At 43.4% G+C, this 25,281-nt stretch overlaps 1 protein-coding gene across 6 annotated transcripts in view; it reads left to right on the top strand.

The window, feature by feature from the left end:
* The window catches only part of ninl (ninein-like), a 113,508-nt gene that overhangs the window by 49,973 nt on the left and 38,254 nt on the right, over window positions 1–25,281 (top strand). For 5 of the 6 annotated variants that reach the window (XM_041176975.1, XM_041176983.1, XM_041176959.1 and 2 more), the window contains 5 exons: window positions 1,438–1,574; window positions 8,780–8,920; window positions 10,403–10,577; window positions 14,693–14,803; window positions 22,825–22,914. In XM_041176975.1, the coding sequence (XP_041032909.1) occupies window positions 1,438–1,574; window positions 8,780–8,920; window positions 10,403–10,577; window positions 14,693–14,803; window positions 22,825–22,914 (654 nt within the window). The remainder of the gene's footprint in view (window positions 1–1,437; window positions 1,575–8,779; window positions 8,921–10,402; window positions 10,578–14,692; window positions 14,804–22,824; window positions 22,915–25,281) is intronic. The other variant, XM_041176992.1, reaches the window with a different exon arrangement.

Genomic DNA, 25,281 nt, shown 5'->3' with positions numbered 1-25,281 from the left:
CCCTTCCACAAGATGTCTGACCACTTCCCTTACCATACTCCTGTCAGCTCTTTGTGGAATAATATTGGTACAGAAACAAAAATAGGCATTCAACCTCCGACCCTGTCCCACCATTCAGCTGGATCATGGATGATCTGTATTTTAAATCCATCTACCCACCGTGGTTCGTGTGCCCAACAAAATTCTAGCAATCTTCAGTTTTCAAATTTTCGATTGAGCTAGCCTCAACAGCTTTTTTGGGAGAATGTTCCAGATTTCCAATGCCAATTTGTGTGAAGAAGTGTTTCTTGACATTACCACTGATTGGGCTGGCCCCTGTTCTTGATTTCCCCCAGCAGAATAAATAATTTCTGTCTATTTACCCTAACAAATCCTTTAATTATCTTAAACACCTCAATTATATCTCAACTGAGTCTTCTATACTCTCTGGAATACAAGCCTGTGCAACCTGTCCTCATTGTTTAACTCTTTTTAGCCTGGGTATTATTCTGCATAATCTGCACTGCACTCTCTCCAAGACCACTATACCCTTCCTAAGGTGTGCTGCGGCCAGAACTGAAAATTATATTTCAGATGTAGACTGACTACAGCTTTTTGCAAATGTGGCATAACCTCTGCCCCTTTATATGGGGCCTCAGAGGAGCTTCCAGCTCAGGCAGCACTGTCCTGCTAGCTGAGTGATTCTACAATGCAGTGACCCATTAGGAAGGGGAAAGTGAAAGAAAGAACTGAACCAAAACATACTTCCTTTGTGTTGAATGTGACACATTTGTGTTTATTTGAAGAGACCGTAGAGATATCAGGTGTTTTGCAGTGAGAGACAATGGTTGATTGCTATTGATGTACCAATACAGTGGATCATAGACTCATATAGCACAGAAGAAAAGTTATTTAGCCCATCGTGCTTATGCTGTTTCTTTGAAATATCTATCCAATTAGCCTCATCCATGTTGCTCTTTTCCCCATAACTCTCCAAGTTTTTTTCTTTTCAAATATATACCCAATTTTCTTTTGAAAGTTACTATGAAATTTCACCGCCCTCGCAGTGAGTGCATTCCAGATCAAAACAACTCACTGTGCAAAGAAATAAAGTTCCCATCACCCCCTGGTTCTTTTGGCAATTATCTTATAGCTGTGCCCTCTGGTAACCAACCCTCCAGCCAGTGGAAATTGTTTCTTCCTTATTTACTCTATGAATAAACATCTGATAATTTTGAACACCTCTATGAAATCTCCCCTTCACATTCTCTGTTTTAAAGTACATGCTATCGCAGATGCACAATTCTTTGAAAATTCGATTAATGCTTTGATGCAGAAACCCTCCCATTCTCTCTCCCTTCATGGGAAAAGGAGGCAATGAATTTGCTAGTATAAATTATAATGGCAGCACGTTTGCAGCATTTACTTTTCAAAGTGTTGATCATTTCTTTCTGACAGACTTTGGACTTTGATGTGGAAGAGAAGGTGAACCTTGCAGAGCTGACCATAGCACTGGAAAATGAGTTACTGGCCAGCAAAAATGGGATTCATCAGGCTGCATTTGCCTGTTACAAGAACGAAATCAACTGCCTTCAGTAAGTGTCTTAATTTTAGCTTCCTGTGCAGCCAATGAAAATTATTTTAAAGTCGACCAGTGTTACCCATGGATCATTGGAGCACACTTGCCTCTAACTCAGAAGGTTGTGGCCTTACGCCGGAGACTTGAGCACCAAAGGCTGTTGCTCCAGTGCTGTACTGAGGGAATGTTGCACTGTCTGAAGTACAGTCTTTCTGATGAGATGTTAAACCGAGATGTCTACTCTCTCGGGTGGACTTAAAAGATTCCATGACACTATATTGAAGAGCAGGGGAGTTCTGCTGGTGTCCTGGGTAACATTCCTTCCTCGACAAACATCACTAAAACAGTTTAACTGACCAGTATTTGTTGTTTGTGGGACCTTGATGTGTGCAAATGGTTTCCTGCATTACAATACTGACTACGCTTCAGAAATGTACACAATTGGCTGTAAAGCATTTTGGGACATCCTGAGGTTGTGAAAGACATGACGTAAGTAGAACGTCTTTCTTGCTTAGTTACAGAAATGTTCAACTCTTCTCTGTACGGTATCTCTGTGTGTCATATCTTGAATGCCACTTGTGGTGCGAAAGTGATTTTTTGAGGAGGGGGTGATGGCAGATTTGAACAATGCCAGCTAACATGGGAACAAAGACTGGAAGTTGGGTGGTCAGTTGTTTTATGGGAATAGGGTCAAGAGCGTATGAAGTGGAGCTCGCACCTCACTACACTAGGAAACAGAAGTCAAGACACTTCAAGCTTTAAAGAGTCTCATTTTCCAACTGGCTGCGTCTGTTGCCAAGTTCCGTAGTTCCCCTTCTCCAGCCAGTCAAACCGCCTGCTTCCATTTCAATCCCAGCTTCTATTCCATTACCACACAACTCCACTCCCAGACACTTTGAGAATTTTACTAACATCTTCTCCAGCTGAATCAGAGAGTATAATGTGTTACCCTGAATCTGTGAAAAAGGAAACTAATGCCAACTTTGACTGCACCTGGACACACCCCTGGACACATCAGAAGAGATACAGACATCTTTCTGTTTTCTTGTAGATAGTGGGGGAGGGGCCAAGGGATAGCGAGTGACCAGGAATACCGGATTTCTATCTGAAACTTGCTCCAAGTGCCAGAACAAGGATCAATTGATCAAGGGATCAGCTCTTTCCGGAAGGATGTGGGTAGCTCTGAGAAGAGCCATTGGGTTTAGATTGTTCCACTCCTTGCCTGGCGCTGCTTTCTTAGCATTTGCTGCTTTCACCTTGGGCTCTGCCTTTGACTTATCCACTTATTTTACGCCCATATAATTTTGGCAGGCTGGACAGAGCACAGTGAGTCATTATGCAAGTGTGGACCAGCGCGCATGCGCTCATGGGTATCAGTGCCCAACTTGTGCAGCCATATTGCATTGGCAGCAGACACACTGTTTTCAGCCACCATTAAGCAGTATGAGTTTAATTATTTTTAAATCTATACCTGTTATGCCCGGTTAGTCTTATTCCACCCCACCCCCACTAGAGCTGTACCTTGTGTGTCCTGCCATCCATTCTTAATTAGCACATTCGTTTAGATAATATCACCACCTTCAACACCTCATTGTTCTTTTGTCTGCGACATCTTTTGATTATCTGCTCCTATCGCTGCTTGCTTGTCCCTGCAACCACACCACTACCCCCCACTTCTCTCCCCCCACCTTAAACCATCTTATATTTCACCCCTCTCCTAATTTCACTCAGTTCTGTTGAGGACTCGAAACATCAACATTTTTCTTCTCCGCTGATGCTGCCAGACCTGCTGAGTTTTTCCAGGTAATTCTGTTTTTGTTTTGGATTTCCAGCATCCGCAGTTTTTGTTTTTATCTCTGAATTTAAAAAGACCTGTCTAGCTGTTCCTGGTTTCCATCTGTTGGCTGTAGGCAGAATTGCAGTAGAATTGTAAGATCTAGTTTGCAGACTGCATTGTTTTTGGGGTATTGAACTCCATGGGATCAGGACATTGGTTCCCAGCATGAGTACATAAACCATCCAACGCTAGAAATAACACTGTAAAAACATAAATAGCTTCCAAGTGGCCTCGCTATTGTATCAATCACAGATGATGCCAACTCTGATCAGTTCCTTGTTTCATCCTCCACCCATATCCTGCTTCCCCCTCCAAACCCTATTTCCTTCTGTGTCTGGATAAAACTCTTCCCCAATTCACTTATTATTGCACTTTTAAAATCCCTAATGTCTAGCCTTTGACCCTCTATCCATAATGGATTTCTTATTAAATAAGATTGAGATCATCTGTTCAGCTGCCTTTACCACTTCTCTTAGCCCATTGGGCCAAACTTTTTCTGAGGCCTCCCCCATGCCCCAGCCCTGAACGTATATTTTTTTCTAGTTTCTCTCCTATCTCCCCTAATGCTGAGCTGATTTTGTCCATGAGATCCGCCTCCTGTGCTCTTGACCCTATTTCCACAAAACAACTGACCACCCAACTTCTCTTCCTGGCTCCCAGGTTAGCTGGCATTGTTAATGGCATTCTCTCCTTCAAATCTGTCAGCATCACCTCCTCCTCAAAAAACCAACCCTTGACCTTGCCTCTCCATCCTTGTAAACAACCGCCCCATCTCCAACCTTCTTTTCTTCTTCAAAGGCCTTGAATATGTTGTCGCCTCCCAAATTTGTGCCAATCTCTCCTGGAACTCCATGTTTGAATCCTTCCAATCACATTTCTGCCCCGCCATAGTACCAAAATGACACTTATCAAAGTGATAAATGGCATCCTATATGACTGTAACAAAGATAAACCACTCCTCCTTGTCCTTCTTGACCTGTCTGCAACTTATGACATAATTGATCACACCATCCTCCACCAACAGATCTCCACTGCCACCTAACTGAATGGGACTGCAGTCGCTTGTTTCCATTCTTGTCTATCTAATCATAATCGGAGAATTGCCTTGTCTTCCCTGCTCCCGCACTGTTATTCTGGTGTCCCCAAGGATCTACTTTTTGCCTCTTCCTATTTTTCATCTACAGGCTCCCCCTTGGTGACATCATCCAAAAACACAGATGTGTTCCTAAATGTACACTGACAACACCCAAATCTACCTCACCACCTTGAATCAAATCCTGTTCATTAATCAACACAGTGCTCACTGACCTACATTGGCTCCTAGTTAAGTAACACCTTGATTTTAAAAATTCTCATCCTTGTTTTCAGGCCTCATCACTCCCTATCTCTGTAAACTCCTCCAGTTCCACAAACCCTATGAGATATGTGTTCCTCTAATTGTGGTCTCTTCAGCATCCCCGATTTTAATTACTCCATAATTGGTAGCCTACCTTCAGCTGCTTAGGCCCTAAGCTCTGGAATTCCCTCCCTATCTTGCTTTCCTCCTTAGAGCCTACCTCTTTGACCAACTCTGATCATCCCTCATAATATGATACCAAGCCATATGAGGAGTTATTATGTTTTATAATGCCCCTCCCATGAATCTTGTTGGAACACTTTATTACTTTAAAGGTGCTGTATAAATAAACCTAGCTGCTGTTGTTGCTGATAAAATGGGACATTTTTTTCAGAAATATGTATTTGTTACTTCCTACATTCCAGTGCAGAGGCGTTGCCCTATTAAACTGAGATCCCATCTGTTTTCTTGGGTGGATGTAAGATCCACAGTTTGAAGATGAACAGGGCAATTACACCAATGTCCTGACCAATATTTAACTTTCAGCCAGCACTTCTATAAAGGATTATCTGGTCATTATCATATCAGTGTTTATGCTACTTTGCTGGGCTCAAATTGGTTTTCATTTTCCTACAACAGTGACTACACTTTGTGAAAGGCACTATGTGAGTGCGCATTCTTTCTTGTGAAAGGCACTATGTGAGTGCACATTCTTTCTTTATCACTTAGGAATGCAAAGTACTTCAAAAAATGAGTGCTTAAAATTGGAATGTGGCTGTCCCAGTATATTGTATATATTAAAAGCTAGAATTGCATTCAAAAAGATGTATAAGTAATACTTAATTAGTAAACTAAAGTTCTGGTAGTTCTGGAGTATTGAACTGCTTTCTTGTTCTAATTGGCCTCATTACTTTAAACACCAGTGAACACACATGCAGTCATAACAATGCATGGCCAGATATTTATTGAGACACCATACTCATGATTCCCATAAGAGTGCCCCTGTACAGTGATTTGCTCACACTCCCTTTTCCCTTCACATTTAAAGCATAGTATCAATAAATCACAGTGAAGCAAAGAAACATGCAGGTGACAATACAGTGTAATTAATTGTAATGAAAAAAGATACATAATATAACCAATTCGTTGTTAAACAAAGATACATGACAGCTAAAATACATTTTGTCCTTCACAATCCCTTTCAATTATCCTATTACGAACATACAAACAATGAGCAGGAGTAGGCCATTCGGCCCCTCAAGCCTGCTCTGCCATTTAATAAGGTCATGGCTGACCTGATAGTATCCTCAAATCTGCATCCCACCTACCCCTAATAACCTATCACCCCCTTGCTTACCAAGAATCTATCCACACCTGCCTTAAAAATATTCAAAGACTCCGTTTCCACTGCCTCTTCAGGAAGAGAGATCCAAAGACTCTCGACCCTCTGAGGGAAAAAAATTTCGCCTCATCTCCATTTTAAATGGGTGACTCCTTATTTTTAAACAGTGACACCTAGTTCTAAATTCTCTCATGAGAGGAGATATCCTCTCCACATCCATCCTGTCAAGACGTTGTTTCAATCAAGTTATCTCTTACTCTTCTAAACTCCAGCAGAAACAAGCCTAGCCTGTCCAGCCTTTCCTCATAAGACAACCCACCCATTCCAGGCATTATTCTGGTAAACCTTCTCTGAACTGCTTCTGATGCATTTACATCCTTCCTTAAATAAGGTGACCAATACTGTACACAATACTCCAGATGTGGTCTCACTAGCACTGTATAACTGTATACAATGGTCACACTGACTAATCAATTCAGTACCATTTCTCATAAGCACCAGTGATCAGGGAGATTATTCCAGATCATTACAGACATTGCTTGGTGCTTACTTTCAGACATCAGCCGCCTTATCTGTGGAGATGCACCCTCGCTCCCCCCCCCCCCCCCCCCCCCCCCCCCCGCCCCCACCCCCGCCCCCAATCTCATACAGCACATAGCTTACATTCCCAAATTCAGCCTTACCATCCCATATTCAGTCAAAACCCATTCTAACTCATCATGCTCTGGCCTTGTGTTAAGTTTAATATGTGTTGGTCCCACAGGCTGCCCAGGACATTAAGGTCCTTGCATAGTGTGGGCTGTCATTCCCACACTCCTCCAATTCTTCTCTCTATCCTTCCTGCCAGGAGTTCTCTGGTAACATCTGTACAGAATTTTTAGCCTGTTCAGCAGCATTGTCCAGTTGTTGTCCTCATTTTTGAAGCCGCCACCTGTAGTAAATTAAAATGATCAGCACAATTAACTGAAGCAGCATCAGCGTAAGAACTAGGTGCATCATAGCCGGGTAGCTGTTGGGGTCCAAGTGAACAATGACTCCCAGCAGTTCTCACATCCAACCTGTAAAATCATAGGAAGTTCACAGCACAGGAGGGGACCATTCAGGCTGTGGTGTTTGCACTGGCTCTCTCTAAGAGCAATTCACCTAGTCCCACTCCCCTGACAAATGTTCTTAGTTTGGACAGTGCGATGGTTAATGTCCTCAATGATTCAAATGTTGAAACTTCACTCCAGTTCTGCATCTGCCTCCTCCAAATAGCAGCACAATTGGGGTCAGAGTAGGATTATTGAAAACTCAGATTCTCAGGATGTTATTTTAAAGTCTGTTGGTTATTTTGTGTCAATGAAATTGAAAATGTCCACATCCCACAATTAGAAGGGATTGATTAAAACAATAAGATCCAACTTCCAAATGTGTTTTTATTTATATGTAACAATCGTACGCTGTGAAATACCTGACATTAACTCAGTGCAGGAGGAGGTGGTGTTGATATATCAACAACCGAGTTTCTTCCTACCGTGTCCTGTAACTTTACGTCTCCTCTCTTATTCCAAACCCATTAACGGTAATGTTGCCTTCATGACCATCATAGGGAGTGGAAGATTCCTAACCATGCACCTTTTTTGTCTGCCTCATGACTCTCATGCTCTCTAGGTTACAGGAAGGTTGAGTTGAACTGTTGTGGGTTGACAAGTGCCTGAGGAGTTGAACAGATGCCCAACTGTCCCTCATTATGTAACATTGCCAGATGAATTATGTAGGCTTGGGGCTCCCCAGTCAGAGGGAGTAAAGGGAGTATGGAAGGGACTTGTGCCTATACTCCCTGTCCCAAGGTTGTCTCAGCAACTTTTAGACCGGGGAAATTCCCTTAACACCATCAGGTTTCAGCACTTTCTGTCTCAGCTGGGTGAGACAACGCTGCCACCTGCTGGCTTCGCATGACTTGAGGTGCTGAGGCGCTTCTAAACTACTCTGCTGGCCAGGGTCACTGCCAACTTTGCAGATTAGATATTCCTTTCTGTAGGTCGTGATTTTAGTTCTGTTCATCTGCGAATGCTGTTCCAGTCTCTGAATAGTCCTGGCTGCTCTGAGTACCCAAAATTACCAGTATTCTACCTCTTGCTTGGCTGCTGCTAGCTGCTCTGTAGGTTCTGAAACTTCTTTCTCTCTGGCCTCAGCCTCTTTTTCTAACTTATGAGCCCCAGGATTAGATGCAGCAACATTAATGGCTTTTTTTTTTTGCTGCCCTAACCCTTTAGATTCAATCAAATTATGTGAAATCCCTTGGGACATTTTATTAATTTAAAAGCGCTGTATAAATACAAATGATTGTTGTTCTTACAAGCTTACTCTCAGACGTTGCATCATCTTCTTTATCTGTGGAGATGCCTGTTCCCTGTACCCACATGTACCATGCACGGTTGACAATCCAGTATTTAGCAGAAAGCCCTTTTAACTTATCCTGTGCTGCTCCTGATTTTAATATGCGCTGGTCTAACAGGCTGCCCAGGCTACTGAGGTCCTCCGGTTGTATGAGCCCTCGTTCTCACAGGGAACGTTTTAGGATCCCTCCTGGTAGTATTTATTTATTAAAGTAGGAAACTTTTCATTCTAAGTGACTACTTTTATTCCTATAAAAATCATTTGATTTGTATAACAAATACAAAATGGTGTTGGATTGATGTTGCACACACCTTGTTTTTGCAGAAGGCAAATTCAACAGTTGAACAAGGAGAGAGACAAAGTGAAAGCGGACTTGGAAAGAGCAGAGAAGCGAAATGTGCAGCTAGCCAAGGAAGTTGATGACCGACATGCCACAATGGAATTGCTCAACGAAACCAAAATCAAGTCAGTGCGAGATGATGTTTGAATATTTTGTTTGCTTTTTGTTCCCCAGACACTCTGATCTCCCAGGATGCAGGAAAAGGGAAAAGTATTCCAGCTCCAAGGAATTATTTTGGTGGGATATTACCAGCAAAGTCAGTATTTATTGCCCATTTCTGGTACCCTTGAAAAGTGATGGTGGGCTGCCTTCTTGAACCACTGCAGCCCATGTGGTAAAGTTGCTGCCAAATATTATTGGCTGAGTTCCGGATTTCACCCAGCGACGATGAAAGAAAGGTGATACCTGGCCAAGCCAGGACGATGTGTTCCCTTGCACCTACTGCCCATGTCTTTCTTGGTGGTGGAGATCATGGGTTGGGAGCACATATTCATCTGGGTCCAACTTGCAGGCTACCTCCATGCTTAACAATTCATTGATAGGTTCTCTGTAAAATGTCTATAGTTAACTTCTTGATTGGTTGCAATACTATCTTTAGATTTTCTCATCAATTTTTTCCCCTATCCCTCTTTTGCTCAAGATGTTGACTCCTTCCCCAAGTTTGATTCCACAGGTTTTGAGCACCCTCCAATGCTTCATCCAGGCAACTATTACTCCTGATGGTGAGCATTGACGGCTAGAGTGACTTCCAGAGGCATCAGAGCTTAACCTGACCCAGCTCCCTAACTTTTGGTCACGCACACAAATCCTCACTCCCTCCAGCAGGATTCACTGATGTCAATCAGGAGAAAGAACCTGAAACAAATTCTCCCTGTTTGAATCATGAGCACTGAGGCCCTATTGGCTCCCTAGCTTAAAAAAGATGGGTAGATACAGATCAATCCCCTCGGTCCCCAAAGGTGTCTCCCATCATCCACCCCGCCTCCCCATCTGATCACTATTTCTTGTGTAAAGAGCATGTGTCGGACATATGGACAGATTTGTTTATGATGGCACTTCTCCCCACCCCTCTGCACAGTGGAATTATCAATACCAAGATATGAATAACTATTGGGTAAGGGTATTAGGTGCATGTGGGACCTTATTTCAGTGTCAGCCATTGCCTAGAGAAGGAGACAATGATAAAGGTTGTGCATAGCAACACTTGCAGTAGACATAAGGTTACACTTTTAAAAAAAAAATCAGCTTCTTAGAGTTTACAGCCCAGTAACAGACAGTTTGGTCAATTAAGCTGTTATTTATGCTCAACACGAGTCTCCTCCCATTCCACTAGATCAAACCCTATCAACATATACTTCTGTTCCTTTCTCCTTTATATACTTACCTAGTTTCCCCTTAAAATGCATATATTGCTAGTAGCCTCAACTACTCCTTATGGTGTCGAGGTCCAAATTCTAACCTCTCTGGGTAAAGAGGTTTCTCCCAAATTTCTTATTGTTAAAGCCATGTGTTTTGCAAAGTTTAATTTTATGGTGAGATTGTTACAATGTTCAACCATTCCTTGTAATGAAATTGTAGTAAATTGCATACTCACCTTCCCCGCCCAGACACTTGGATCAAGGATACAAGGAAAAGATGGCAGCAGTTAAATTGGAGATGGACCGGGAACAAGAGCTGATTGTACAGCAGGTGAACACACAGCAAGCAGATCTGGAACACGAGATAGATTCCCTCCGATTGGAGGAGATCCATTCAAAAGAAAAGCTGAAACTAACAATGAAGGTATGCCAAAGAATAATGTGGTATTTCTCCCCTTTTGGGAGGTGAATTTTATTTTATTCATTTTTTTCCCCCTACCTTCATCCCGCCACTGCATAGACACAGGCATACCGTTCCTGGCCGCGAAGGGTATCAAGGTGAGCTGACTGCTTGTGGAGGAATGCTTTGTCGAGGTGACCGGGCTGAGATCATCCAGCGGTAGACTGTGTTCTCCTACCACCTTGGCTCAGTTTACATAGTGCCTGGACAAGGTGCTGTGGAGCCATCTATTACTGTTCCCATTATGTGTAGCAGGCATATGGTATTTGCCCTCCAGATATGATGGCTGATTAAAAAAGAAATCTTTAAAAAGCATGAGAGGGAATCTTCATTCTCTCACTTTGTTTGAATACCCAAACTGGGGAAAGGGAGAGACACCGAGATGTATAGTCAGTGTTAACTTTATTGTTGTAGAATTGAAGAATGCAACAATACTATAATAAGGTGTGAACAGCTGTTGATCTGCTGAAAAAGTTGACACACTTAATACGCTTTAAGCCTTTTTAATTGATGCCTATAGTCATGGCAAATGAATGCCATTTGCCTGGTATGGAAGGCTGTATAGGGCAAGCAGGATGGTCTAAGTGTTGGGCCCTATCATATAGGGTGGAAAACGTTGTTATTTTGAGGGTGCAATGTGCAGCTATTTTTCCAGCTTTTCATTGCTTTGCATAATTTTAGAGGAAAACTGAATTGTGTAATGGTTTAAAATATTCTTTAGTGAGTAGAATGCATGTAACTACGATAGAAATGAGATCTCAAAATTTTGGTAATTTTATAAAATTCCTGTTGGAAAACATTGCCAGAAATGTGATACAAGTTATTTTTGTCCTTTTGCCCCCATAAAAGTTGGTCTTCATTGTGGACAGTATTCTTGAACACGATAGACTATGGCCAGGATTTTCCGTGCCTGCTCTCAGTGTGCTCGGTGGTGAGGGCGGCCAATATGGCGCGATTGGTTTCATGACGGAGTGAAACCAGTTCGCAATCGTCCGCTCAGCCTGCCATTGGGCGTTGGGAACCTCATTGTAATACATCAGCATATCATTATTAGGCCAGCTCGCTGGATTTGTCCCGTCCCCCGTCCCCCCAACTCGGCTCGTCTATTTCACAATAGCACATAAGCAACAGGCACCTGATGGGCTGCACTTCACTCGGCACTTCAAGGTTTGTTTGCCTACCTTGCTTCGGTCAACACTCACAGTCATCAGCGCCAGGCTTCATAGGCAGCATCACATCACTTTTAGGGGTTGCTCACTGGCAGGTCTCTACCTACCAGACCAGCCACAAGGCAGTGGTTGGGGGGGGCTGGTGGGCTTTTCAATGGCTGAAGGGTTAGGTCTTGCTTGACGAAGGGGGAGAAGTGGCCTCCGGCAAGGGAAGAGGCTGCAGGACGAGGATTGTACTGGGGAAGGAGGGTAACCCAGGCTGTGTGTGGGGTCACATGTTGATCTGTGCAAGTGGCCTCAAGGTGGTGCAGGCTGAGGAGGCAGTCTCCAGAGGAGATGAGGCCAGATGGACATGTAAGGGTGTGTGTGTGAGAGTGGATGGTGATATCGCTTGAGCTGGCAGTGAGTGAGATGCCAATGAATGTGTGATAGGTTTGAGTGTGTGCGTTTAGAGTGATGAGATGGCGGCACGCATGAGATCATTCATCCTCTAACTGCATTGGATGGCCAATCTCTTCTGTGCAGCAGTGGCACTGGTCACCACTGCCACCACCTCCCAAGCCTGGTTGATCATGCCGCTGCCCATCCTGTGGCCAGAGGGGGGTAGAGGACATCGCGGCTGGCCTACACAGCGTCAAAAAGGTGCTCCAGTGATGCATTGCTAAACCTGGGGGCTGCAGCCTTTTTGCCTTTCGTGGACATCTTCCCTGCAGTAGTCACGGGCTGGAAGCACTGAGATGTGTGCTGGACTTTAAATATGGCTTCCGGCTTGATGAAGCAGCGAGGTGATGGCGGGCGGGTGTATGAGAGCCTGCCGGCCATCGAAACGGTGTGTTTCCCAGGAATGTGTAACTTACACAGCGGGTTTGGGATGATACGACGTGAAAACCCGCCATTGTGCTTTACCCGCCTGCTATCGCAGGTACTTGGTGTAAACCTGGCATGATTCTGCCGTATGTCACAAAACATAGGAACAGGAGTAGCCATTTAGCTCTTCAAACCTTTTCCTCCATTCAATGAGATCATAGCTGGCTTGCAACCTAACTGCAAACCTTTGCCCCACCTCTTTTATCTCAGATTAAAATTAATAATTGATCCAGTATTAATTTGCATTTGTGGAGGAGAGTTCCAAACTTCTCCCACTCTTTATGTGTAGAAGTGTTTCCTAATTTCACTTTTGAAAGATGTGGCTCTAATTTTTACACTATATGCTCCTCCTAGCCCTAGACTCCCGAACAAGTGGAAATAATTTATCTTTATCGACCCTGTCTGTTTCTCATAATATCCTGAATACTTTGATCAAATCATCCCATAAACTCCTAAATTTCAGGGAATACAGCCCTAGCTTATGTAAACTCTCCTCGTAATTTAACCTTTGGAGTCCAAGTATCATTCTGGTAAATCTTCTCTGCACTCCCTCCAATATATCCGTCCTAAGGTGTGGTGCTCAGAACTATTCACAGTACTCCAGGACCTGAATTTTCCTGTCGGCAATTTGGGGGTGGGGCCCGCTCGCCGACAGGAAAATGACACGGGGTGACGTCGGGAGGAACCCCCGACATCATCCCGGTCCATTTAAATATTGAGAAAGGTGGGCAACCTGTCAATGGCCAATTGAGGCCATTGACAGGATAATTAAGATTGTTAAAGACCTGCCCGTCCAACCTTAAGGCTGGCGGGCAGGCCAGGAGCCCCAGCGGGCTTCTGATAATATATGAAATCTCATCCACTGGCAGGATGAGGTTTCATGTCCGATTTTAAAAACTTTAATAAAGTTTATGTGCTTCTTAATAACATGTCCCATCTCGTGTGACATTGTCACATGAGGGGGACATTAATAATTTTTATATTTTTTTATTTTTTAAGTTTTTTACACTGTCAGTAATCTCCCTGAGGCAGCACTTAGTCTCAGGGAGCAATGTGGTCTTTCATGTGCCTGCGCAAAAAAGCGCGCTATGACAGTTGGGGAATCCCTCCCCCACTCCCTGCACAGGAAGCGCATAGCGCTTCCCATTGGGGATGCTGCTGGGCGGGCCTTAATTGGCCTGCCCATTCAAAATGGCAGTGGGTCCCGTTTCGGTGGCGGAGTTCGGAATTCCCCATCAAGGGCAAAATTCTGCCCCAGGTGTATTCTAATCAGGTCTTGTATAGCTGAAGCATAACTCCTACCCCCTTGTATTCTGGTCCTCCAGATATAAAGGCCAACATTTCATTAGTCTTTTTGATTATTTTCTGTATCAGTTCATCTTAATGTAATCAGGCAAAGTCGATATGGTTTTGTAAAGGGGGAATCAGGTTTGACTTACTTATTGGAGTTCTTTGAGGAAGCAACAAGCAACATGAATAAAGGGGGGGGAACCTGTAGATTTGGTGCACTTGGATTTCCAAAAGGCATTTGATAAGGTGACACATCAAAGGTAACCACACAAAATAAGAGCTCATGGTGTAGGGATAACATATTAACATAATAGAGGATTTGTTAGCTAACAGGAAGCAGAGAGTAGGGATAAATGGGTCATTTTCTGGTTGGCAACAAGTGACGAGTGGAGTGCCACAGGGATCAATACTGGGGCCTTAACTATTTACAATCTCTACCAATGACTTGGATGAAGGGACCGAATGTATGGTTGCTAAATTTGCTGATGACCCAAAAATAGGAGAATAGGTTGTGAAGACCACTTAAGGAGTCTGCAAAGGAACATAGATAGGTCATCCAAAAGATGGCACATCTGTCCAGTGCAGTACTGAGGGAATGCGACACTAAGTGTCAGTAGAGATCTTCCACTCAAATGTCTGAAGTGCGATGAAACCCACAGCTTTCTGGCCTTGGAAGGGAGAGTGTTACCATGGCTGACACCTAATCTATATCTAATTAATAGTGACTCAATGTTAATTTTTTCTTTTTAACAGGAGAACAGTCGATTGCAGAAAGAGCTGGTGGAAACAGTGGAAAAATTGACTGAATCTGACAAATTGGTTTCCAGATTACAGAAGGACCTTGACTGCATGCTGAAAGAAAAAGTAAATTTTACAGCAAAGTGCTTGGAATATGTTTGACTGTTACTTTTCTTCGAAGAGCAGTTTATGTTAAGCATAGGCAAAATGCAATCAGGAAACAAGGTTTTTGGAAAATACGGAGTGATTTGCAGTAATGTTGAACATATGCTCTGCATTACATGAATCATTGCACAGTGGGTAGCATTTCTTCAAAGCCAAAGACACTTTTCAGGTCAAGCAGGGTTAGAGGGCAGAGACCTTGATTAGGCAGGACAGGGCTGATGGGAAGAGAGATGGAGACAGAGTAGAGGATTAAAGATGTGATTGAGGCTGAAAGGAGCAGGGAGGGAAGAGGAGGATAAGGAAGAGCAGGAGATTGGGTCAAAGGGATAGTAGAGGGGGCAGAAGAATGGGGCAAATTGCAGAATTGTTACGATGCATAAGGAGGCCATTTGGCCCATCGTGTCTGCTTTGGGTCTCCAAATGAGCACTGTGACTTAGTGCCAATCTCCTGCTTTTTCCCCATAACCGTGCATATTGTTTCTATTGAAATAATCATCTAATGCCCTCTTGAATACCTCGATTGAACCTGCCTCCACCACACTTCCAGGCAGTGCGTTCCAGACCCAAACTACTCGCTGTGTGAAAAAGTTTTTTCTCCCATCACACTTGCTTATTTTGCAAATCACTTTAAATCTGTGCCCTCTTGTTCGTGATCCTTTTACGAGCAGGAACAGTTTCTCCCTATCTACTCTATCTACCCCCCTCATGATTTTGAACACCTCCATCAAATCTCCTCTTAGCCTTTTCCTCTCCGAGGAAAACAGTCCCAACCTCTCCAATCTATGTCCGTAACTCAAGTTTCTCATCCCTGTAATCATTCTTGTAAACCTCTTCTGCACTGTCTCCAATGCATTCACATCCTTCCCATAGTATGACACCTAGAACTGTACACAATACTCCAGCTGAGGACCAACTTGTGTCTTATATGAACTGATCATAATCTCCCTGTTCATGTACTCAATACCCCTATTAATAAAGCCCAGGATACTGTATGCTTTATTAACTGCTCCCTCCACCTATCCTGCCACCTTCAATGATCTATGCATATATACACCCAGGTCCCTCTGCTCCTGCATCCCCTTAAGAATTGTCGCCCTTATTTTATATTGTCTGTCCATGTCTTTCCTACCAAAATGCATCACCTCACACTTCTCTGCATTGAACTTCATCTGCCACCTATCTGCCCACTTTTCCAACTTGTCTATGTCCTTTTGAAGTTCTATACTGTCCTCCTCATAGTTTACAATGCTTCCAAGTTTCATATCATCTGCAAACTTTGAAATTGTCCCCTGCACACCAAGATCTAGATTTTTATTATATATCAGGATAAACAAGGGTCCCAATATTGACCCCTAGGAAACTCCACTACAAACCTTCCTTCAGCCAGAAAAATATCCATTGACCATTACCCTCTGTTTTCTATTACTTAGCCAATTTTGTATCCATGTTGCTACGGTCCCTTTTGAACCATGAGCTATAACATTTCTCACATCTGTTGTGGTACTGTATCAAATGCCTTTTGAAAATTCATGTACACCATATCAACATCATTACCCTCATCTACTCCCTCTGTTACCTCTTCAAAAAACTCCAAGTTAGTTGAACATGATTTCCCCTTTAGAAATCCATGCTGGCTCTTCCTTATCAACCCACATTTTTCCATGTGACTACTAATTCTATCTTGAACAATTGTCTCTAGAATTTTCCTCACCACTGAAGTTAAACTGATTGGTCTGTAATTGCTGGGCTTATTCTTACAACCTTTTTTTGAACAAGGGCATAGTATTTGCAATTCTCCAGTCCTCTGGCACCCTCCTGAGCCTAGGGAGGACTGAAAGATTATGGGTAGTGCCCCTGCAATTTCCACTCTTACTTCCTTCAATATCCTTGGATGCATCTCATCCGGCCCTGGTGCCTTGTCAACTTTAAGTACCGACAGTTTATCCAACAATTCCTCATAAATTTTGAACCCTTCTAATGACAGAGTTTCCTCCTCTGTCACTGTGACCTTGGTAGTATCTGCTTTCTTGGTAATGACAGATGCAAAGTACTCATTTAACACCTCAGCCATGCCCCTGCTTCCATGTGTAAATCCTCTTTTTGGTCCCTAATTGGCCCTACTCTGCTTATTAACTTACTATCCTCTATACTAATGCTATCTGTCTCTCCCATCCTGGTATTCCTTTCGAATATTCTCTCCTGGTTCCCACACCCCTGTCAAGTTAGTTTAAAGCCCTCTCAACAGCATAAGCTAAACGCCTCTCAATGAACTCAGTACCAGCTCTGTTCAGGTGCAAACTATCCGGCTTGTACAGGTGCCATCTCCCCCAGAGCCAGTCCCTGTGTCCCAGGAATCCAAAGCCTTCCCTCCAGCACCATCTTTCTAGCCACACATTCATCTGCCTTACCCTCCTATTTCTGTACTCACACGTGGCACTGAGAGTAATCCGGAGATTACTATATTTGAGGTCCTGCTTGCTAATTTTCAACCTAGCTCCACAAATTTTGAAAGCAGGACCACACCCCCCTTCCTACCTAAGTCAGTGGTACCAATGCGAACCATGACCTCTGGCTGATACCCTCCCCTAGAAAAATGTCCTGCAGCTGCTCAGTGACACCCTTGACCCTGGTACCAGGGAGGCAACATACCATCCTGGAGTTGCATCTGCAGCTGCAGAAATGCATGTCTGTTTCCCTAACTAAAGAATCCCCTATCACTATTGCTCTTCCTTTCTTCATCCTCCCCTTGTAAAGCCAAGCTACTCATGGTGCCACAAACCTTGCTCTGACTGCACCCCTCTGAGGAAACAGCGCACTCACTAGCTTCGAAAACAGAAAACTGAGTGGAACTCCAGGGAAATCCTGCACTACCTGCCTAGTTCTCTTGGACTGCCTAATGGTCATCTATTCCCTTTCCGTCTTGGGGCTCCTAAGCTGTGGTGTGACCCCCTCTCTGAGCATGCTATCCACGTAGCTGTCAGCCTCACAGATGTGCCACAGTGACTCCAGCCACCACTCGAACTCTGAAACCCAGAGCTCTACAATCTGCAGCTGGCAGCACTTCTTGCACATGTGGTTGTCGAGGATACTGATAGTGTCCGTGATTTCCCACATATTACAGGACACACTTGCCGCTCGACAAGCTACCCTACCATGTCTTAGCTTTGTTTTACTTTGGTTTAATTATATTACTTTATTATACTGGCCCTGACTTTTCCTTATTCTTGGTGTTTCTCACTTAAATCCAAGTATAGCAGCTAATTTAAAGATAATGTGCTTTTCTAATTTAGAGCAATTTAAAGACAGTCCCTAACAGCAGTTTCTTACCAACCAATGAACTTACGGTTTTCCTGTGATGTCACTATTAGTTTTTTTCTCACTCTCCTTTTGAACTGAATGTGGGCTGGATCTGAGCAGCTTACCTGACTCCCAGGTAAGTGTAGGCCTCAAGCCTCGGTCCCAATTTATATTCTCTCGCTCCAGGTTGTTTCCTCACAGGTCCACTGCCCCTCTGACTCCCAGATAAGTGGTGTAGGCCTCAAGCCTTGGTCCTGATTTATACTCTCCCACTCTGGGTTGCTTCCTCCAGGTCCGCTGCGTCTCTGAATCCCAAGTAAGTGGTGTAGGCCTCAAGGAAAAGAGATACAAATGGTCAAAGGGAGGGAGTTTGAATAACAGCCCAGATTTTACGGTAGTAATGACGTTGAAATGGTTAATATTTGACATCATTACTCCTCTGAAATTGATACCAACTCCTGGAGCCTGCAAGTATGCTCTTAAGCGCACACATCCACTATTGATGGAACCCTGGTTTGCAATCAATTAGAAATCACTGAAATGATGAGAACTTGCTCTTTTACTCTAATGGTCTTGCTGTGCAAAACTTTGAAAAGTTACACCTTGTGGAATGAGATGTATTTGGATTTTTAATGGTGTATTAAGTTAATATTTACACCTGAGAAACTGTTGAAAACTGATTTCATATCTATGTAATGTCAATTTTCTTTGACAAAAAATTCAAATTTTTAAAATACTTTTTTTTTGAAGTTCTTTGAGTTTTCAGCTTATATCTTAATCCCATGCATATGTCCCAATCATTCATTTCACTCTGTTTGAAATATAATTAAAATTGCAGGATAATTGTGCCTTTTACTTGCTGGTTTGCTGTCTGTGGGAATACTCCAGTATGATTGGCTGTTTACCCAGTTGGCTACCTGAAGATCCCCTTGAATTGGCACCAAATTCAAAATGATACCAGGAAAGGGAAAATCTAAGCCACAAAGACAGTTAGATTTTTATAAGTAGGTTTCTTGAGGCCAGCAGTAGACATCACTACTTAGTTGCTGGTCGCAAAATCTAGGCCAATATATTGATCACTGAAGTGTTAAATTATGTGGTAATTTTGTGCACAGGGGTGGGGACTTGAGTTTTTAAAATTGCCCTTGAGCACATCATGCTCAGCTGCTTCCTTGAACTGCTGCAGTCCGTATGGTATAGGTACATCCACAATACTGTTAGGAAGGGAGTTCCAGGAATTTGACCCAGACAAAGTGAAGGAATGGCAATTATAGTTCCAAGTCAGGATGGTGCATGACTTGCGTCTGCTATCCTTGTTCTGCAAGGTGGTCGAGTTCCGGATTTGGAAGGTGCTGTCGAAGGCGAGTTGCTCCAGTGCATCTTGTAAATGGTGCACACTGCTGCCACGGTGCAATGGTGGTGGTAGATTAGGTGCTGATCAAGTGGATTGCTTTTTTCTTGATGGTGTTGAGCTTCTTGAGTGTTGTTGGAGCTGAATTCATTCAGGCATGTGGAGAGCATTCTATTATACTCCTGACTTATGCCTTATAGATGGTGGACAGGCTTTTGGAGTCAGGAGGTGAGTTACTCGCCTCGCCTCTGATCAGCCCTTGCAGCCACAATATTTATATGGCTGGTCCAGTTAAGTTTCTAGTCAATGGTAACCCCCTAGGATATTGATGATGGGGGAATTTGGTTTGGTAATGCCATTGAATGTCAAGGAGAGATGGTTAGATTCTCTCTTGTTGGAGATGGTCATTACATGACACTTGGGTGGTTCGAATGTTACTTGCCGCTTCTCAGTCCAAGATTGAATGTTGTCTAGATCTCGTTGCATGCAGCTATGGACTGTTTCAGTGTCTGAGGAGTCACGATTGGTGCTGCACACTATGCAATCATCAATGAACATCTGAATTAAGATCTCAAGCTGGGGGGGGAAGATTGTTGATGATGCAGCCGAAGATGGTTGGGCCTGGGACACTACCCTGAGGAACTCCTGCAGCGATGTCCTGGGACTGAAATGATTGACCTCCAACAACCACAATCATCTTACTTTATGCTAGGTTTGACTCCAAATAGTGGAGAATTTTTCCCCTGATTCCCATTGACTTCAGTTTTGCTAGAGATTCTTGATGTCATACTTGGTCAATACTGCCTTGATCTTAAGGGAGTCACTCTTGCCTCATCTTTGAGATTTAGCTTGTTGTCCATGTTTAGACCAAGGCTGTAATGGAGCCAGGAGCTCAGTTGCCCTGGTGGGATCCAAACGGAGTGTAAGCAAGCAGGTTATTTCTGAGTAAGTGCAACCTAACACCTTCCATCATTTTGATGATGATTGAGAGTAGACTGATGGGGCGGTATTTAAACAGATTGGATTTATCCTACTTTTTGTAGACAGGGCATAGCTGGGCAATTTTCCACATTGTCGGGTAGATGCAACTGTTATAGCAGTCCTGGAACAGCTTAGTTAAGGGTGTGGACAGTTCTGGAGCTCAGTAATACCTCTGGGACGTTGTCAGGGCAGATAAAGCAATAGTCTTTGCTTTATCCAATGCTTTCAATCATTTCATGATATCACACAGAGTGAAGCTAATTGGCAGAAATCTGGCATCTATAATGCTGGGGACCTCAGGAGGAGGCCAAGGTGGATCATCACTTCTGGTTGAAGATGGCTGCAAATGCATTGGGCTTGTTTTTTGCACTGATGTGTTGGGCTCCTCCTTCTTTGAGGATGGAGTTATTTGTGGAGCCTCCTCCTCCTGTTGGTTTAATTGTTCACCACCATTCACAACAGAATGCGGAAGACTGCAGAGCTTTGATCTGATCTGTTGGTTATTGGATTGCTTAGCTCTGTCTATTGCATGCTGCTTCTGCTGTTTGGCTGGCAAGCAGTTCTGTATTGTAGCTTCATGTTGGCACCACGGTCTCTTTTTAGGTATGTATGTTGCTGCTCCTTGCATGCTCCCCTGCATTCCTCATGGAACCAGGATTGATCATCTGGCTAGATTGTGATGGTAGTGAGGGATAGGCTGGTTCTGAGTTTACAGCAGTTCTACTGCTGCTGAAGACTCACAGTACCTCATGAATGCCCAGTTTTGATTCACACTCTCCTTATTGGTGGGGATGTGTCGATTCCACTGAGTTATTTTCTCCTGGTGCTGGGTGAGTTGACCTATAGTGGTGGTTCAGTTGGTGGGTGGTGGCGTTGTTTGCTGATGGAATAGTCATGGGTGTTGGGGATTTCTTCCTCTCTAAGTGGCTGCGACCCTCTCTATTAGGATTGGCCGTTTAATATCTGCTCTTTTTTGGTTTATGGATAATCGGTGGTGTTTGGGATTTTATCGTGTGCTCTGAATATGAACTTTTCAATTACCTCTTCCTGAGGAGGTCCATTTTCTGAGTCGTCAAAGTCAAAATGTCTTGTTTTCTGGATTCCTCTAAATCTCGAGCATTGGATGCTGCTTCTGAAGAATACAGTCTATATTCTCCTGCATTCAATCAGTCATCTTCATTCCTTCTGTCAAGGTCTTTAACGTTTCGGAGTTATGCTTCTCTATTCCACCCATTTCTGTTTGATGGTCTTTGGGTGGGTTTGTCATGTACTGTTGTGTGACACAATATGCTGACAGCACCACATACACATGTATTGTCTTTGGAACATTGTGACTGCACACCATTCTTTAAGTGTAAGGTATCTGTGTGTTCTGCTTTTGGAGCAGTTTCTAGCCATAAGAAATCAATTTACTTACAACAAAGGTTTTTTTTTTGCATTTCTTCCTTGTTGCCTAGTAAGTGCTGCTTCATGTTACACAGGCATCAACTGCCCCGCCAGTACCTCATCCAAATACCATTTTTGTGTGAGCTTCAAAAGTATGGCCAAGCTATTTGATCATAGACAGTACCACGGTTGAGCTCACACCTTCACCTGATGCCCACAAGTGTAGTTTCCAAAATGATCGTTTGTTAGAGGTCAGGAATAGCAGAGAGGAGGTTGATGGTGTGTACGGGGCTCATCAAGATTTCTTTAACACCATCCCTGAAACTCATGGTACCCATTTCTCAGGGAGATGAAGGCAGTGGGTGAACCATCATCTCCGAGTTCCCTCACAAGACACATGCCATCCAGACTTGAATATCTTTTGACATTGTCGCAGGGAGTTCCAGGATTTTGACCCAATCTAACAGCTTTGTAGGAGCATCTTCACTACATGGACTGCAGAAGAAGGCTCATCACCACCTTCTCAGGGGCAAAAGGGATGGGCAATAAATACTGGCTTTGCCAGCAATATCCACCTACACAATTGAAATGCTGGGAAGTAGAACATTGTTTTCCTTTCCTACATCCTGGAAAAAAAAGCAATAATCAGCCCCTCCCCCCGCTCTATGTCCATGGTGTAATTCTCCGTACAATGCAATACCTCTGTTGAGAACGCAAGAATAAGTGGGGAAACAGAATTTGGTGAGATAAAAAGAAAATGGTTAACCATTTGAGATGCACACAGGTCAATGAGTATCTAAAAATGACAATCTGGTTAAGTTTTCAGTTTCATCAGGTACGATATAGTCTGTCCCTTGCTCACCACCCCCTCCCCTCCCCTCCAACCCACAGTGTCAGAGAGCTAAACAGCTATGCTTTTTTTTGGGGTCTAACTTGTGCTTCTCTCTTTTTCCCTCCGCATGTTCAGTTTGGAGCACTGGATCATCCAAGTATGGAGATCTTTGGCCAAGAGCAGAGGTTCTCTGAGATTATAATGGAGTATGAGCAGCAATGCAGGGTTGGTATTGGTCAAGAAATCTTTTTTAAACATTAGGAGTACTTCTGTGTTAACTCCTGGGCTGATTCTTGCTTCAGTGATGATGGAGGAAAGTTGGGTGTGTACTGCTTCAGGCTCACGTTCCACTTCCAGTACCAGAAGACTGTGGGTGCCTTTGGAACGATCTCCTGGCAAGTGTCTGGAGAAGACTGGAAGGGAGGGTGAAATCTTGTTTGTTTTAATATTTTCATGTTTCTTTTAGTATTTCTAACGCTTCAATTATCAAACTTGCTTACACTCTCTCTCGAACTTAATTTCTTTGCTTTGGCTCCATATCTCTTGATACCCATACCTAACAAAAATCTATCAACCTCCATTTCTAAATTTTTCAATTGACCTAATCTCAATGGCTTTTTGAGGGAAAGAGTTCCAGATCTCCACTATCTTGAAAAAATGCTTCCTGACATCATCCATGAATAAACCTGGCTGTAGTTTGAAGCTAATGTCCCCTTGTTCTGGACTTCCCTGACACAGAAAATAGTTTATCTCTATTTACCTTTTAATCATCTTAAAGACCATCAGACGTCTGGAGGGCTGCAGTTAGCAACGCATATCTGAAGGCATGAGATGAGTGGTGAGAATGTGGAACTCGCTGCCACATCAAGTGGTTGAGGTCACCAGCATTTAAGGAAAATAATTTATGCTTATATGTTATCTTTTAATGCCCCCTCTTAATTTTTTTATTGCTGTGTGCAACCCATTCATTTTAATGCATGGTACCTTTAAATTTTCTTCTGCGGCCGTGCATGTGCAGTACCTTAAACGGAACAACTCATGAGCGGACTGCATGGTACCTTCTGGGTTGCACTTACAGGGATCATTGGTGCCTTTAATGCAGTAAAGTATCCCAAAGTGCTTCACTGCAACGTTACCAAACAAAATGTGGCACTAAGACACATGAGGAGATTTCAAGACAATTGAACAAAAGCTTGGTCGAAGAGGTAGCTTTTAAGGAGCATCTTAAAGGGGGCGAAAGACAGACCATAAGACATAGGAGCAGAAATTAGGCCCTTTGGCCCATCAAGTCTGCTCCGCCATTCAATCATGGCTGATAAGTTTCTCAACCCCATTCTCCCACCTTCTCCCCGTTACGTTTGATCCCCTTAAGTAGGGATGTGGAGAGACTTGGGGAAGGAATTAGAGCCTGGGGCCCCAGCTGCTGAAGGCATGTCTGTCAATTGTGAAATAATTAAAACTAGGGCTGTGCAAGAGGTCAGGATTGGAGGAGAGCAGAGATCTTGGAGGGTTGTAGGACGAGAGGAGGTTGCAGAGATTTGGGGGGGGGGGGGGTGCGGATATGGAGAAGTTTGAAAACAAAGAGGAGAATTTTAAACTTCTAACATTGCTGCCCGATCAGGAGCCAATGTATGTCAGTGAGTACAGGGGTGACGGGTGAACAGGACTGGTTGTGAGTTAGAATGTGGGTAGCAGAATTTTGGATGAATTCGAGTATATCTAGGATGGAATGTGGGAGGCTGGCTGGGAGAACATTGGAATAGTCCAATCTGGAGGTATGTATGAGGGTTTCAGCAGCTGATGAGCTGAAGCAGAGGTGGAAACGGGTGATGTTATCCAGATGGAGGTAGGTGATCTTGGTGATGAAGCACTTATGTTGTTGAAGGTTCATCTCAGGGTCAAATTGGAGGCATCAATGGTGGGGCTTTTGATCAGGGGAGTGCGATTATGACTAATTTGAAAAGGATTGGGACAGTATCTGAGGAGACAAAACTATTAAACATATCAGGTAACATGGGGCCAGTAAGGAAAGTTGGGTGGTCAGCAGTTTGATGGGAATAGGGTTGATGAAATGGGAGGTGGGTCTCGTGGACAAGATGAGCCCAGAAATAGCATGAAGGAAGATAGGAGAGTTATTAGAAAGAAACAAGTTTAGGTTTAGGGCAGAGGGAACCTTAGGCAAAGTTTGGCTTGGTGGGCCTGGGAAAAAGAAGTAGCAAAGGCAGCTGACCATATGACCTTGATCTTACTGACAAAAAGCGCATGAGCTTTTTTCAATTGTTGAGTGCTAGAAAAGGTACATGAAGGAAATAGACAAATATGGCAATAGGGTTAGATAATGTGAGGTGGGAGGAAACTCGTGCGGAGCATATGCACCGTCATAGACCAATGGATCAAATGGCCTGTATCTGTTCAGTAAAATTCTGTGTGATGTATATGAATGGTAAAACATTGCAGAACTGTAAAGCAATTCTTGCTCATTTTTGGGACACTTGGAGGTAGACGTTTGCCAGATATTAAATTTATTATGCTTATGAAGCAAGTCTAATAATAATTTGAAATTTTTGCATGTCATTACATATATCTCAACAT

This window comes from Carcharodon carcharias, chromosome 2, assembly GCF_017639515.1.
Source record: "Carcharodon carcharias isolate sCarCar2 chromosome 2, sCarCar2.pri, whole genome shotgun sequence".
Classification (NCBI taxonomy): domain Eukaryota; kingdom Metazoa; phylum Chordata; class Chondrichthyes; order Lamniformes; family Lamnidae; genus Carcharodon; species Carcharodon carcharias.
This window is presented reverse-complemented; position numbering and strand designations above follow the sequence as displayed.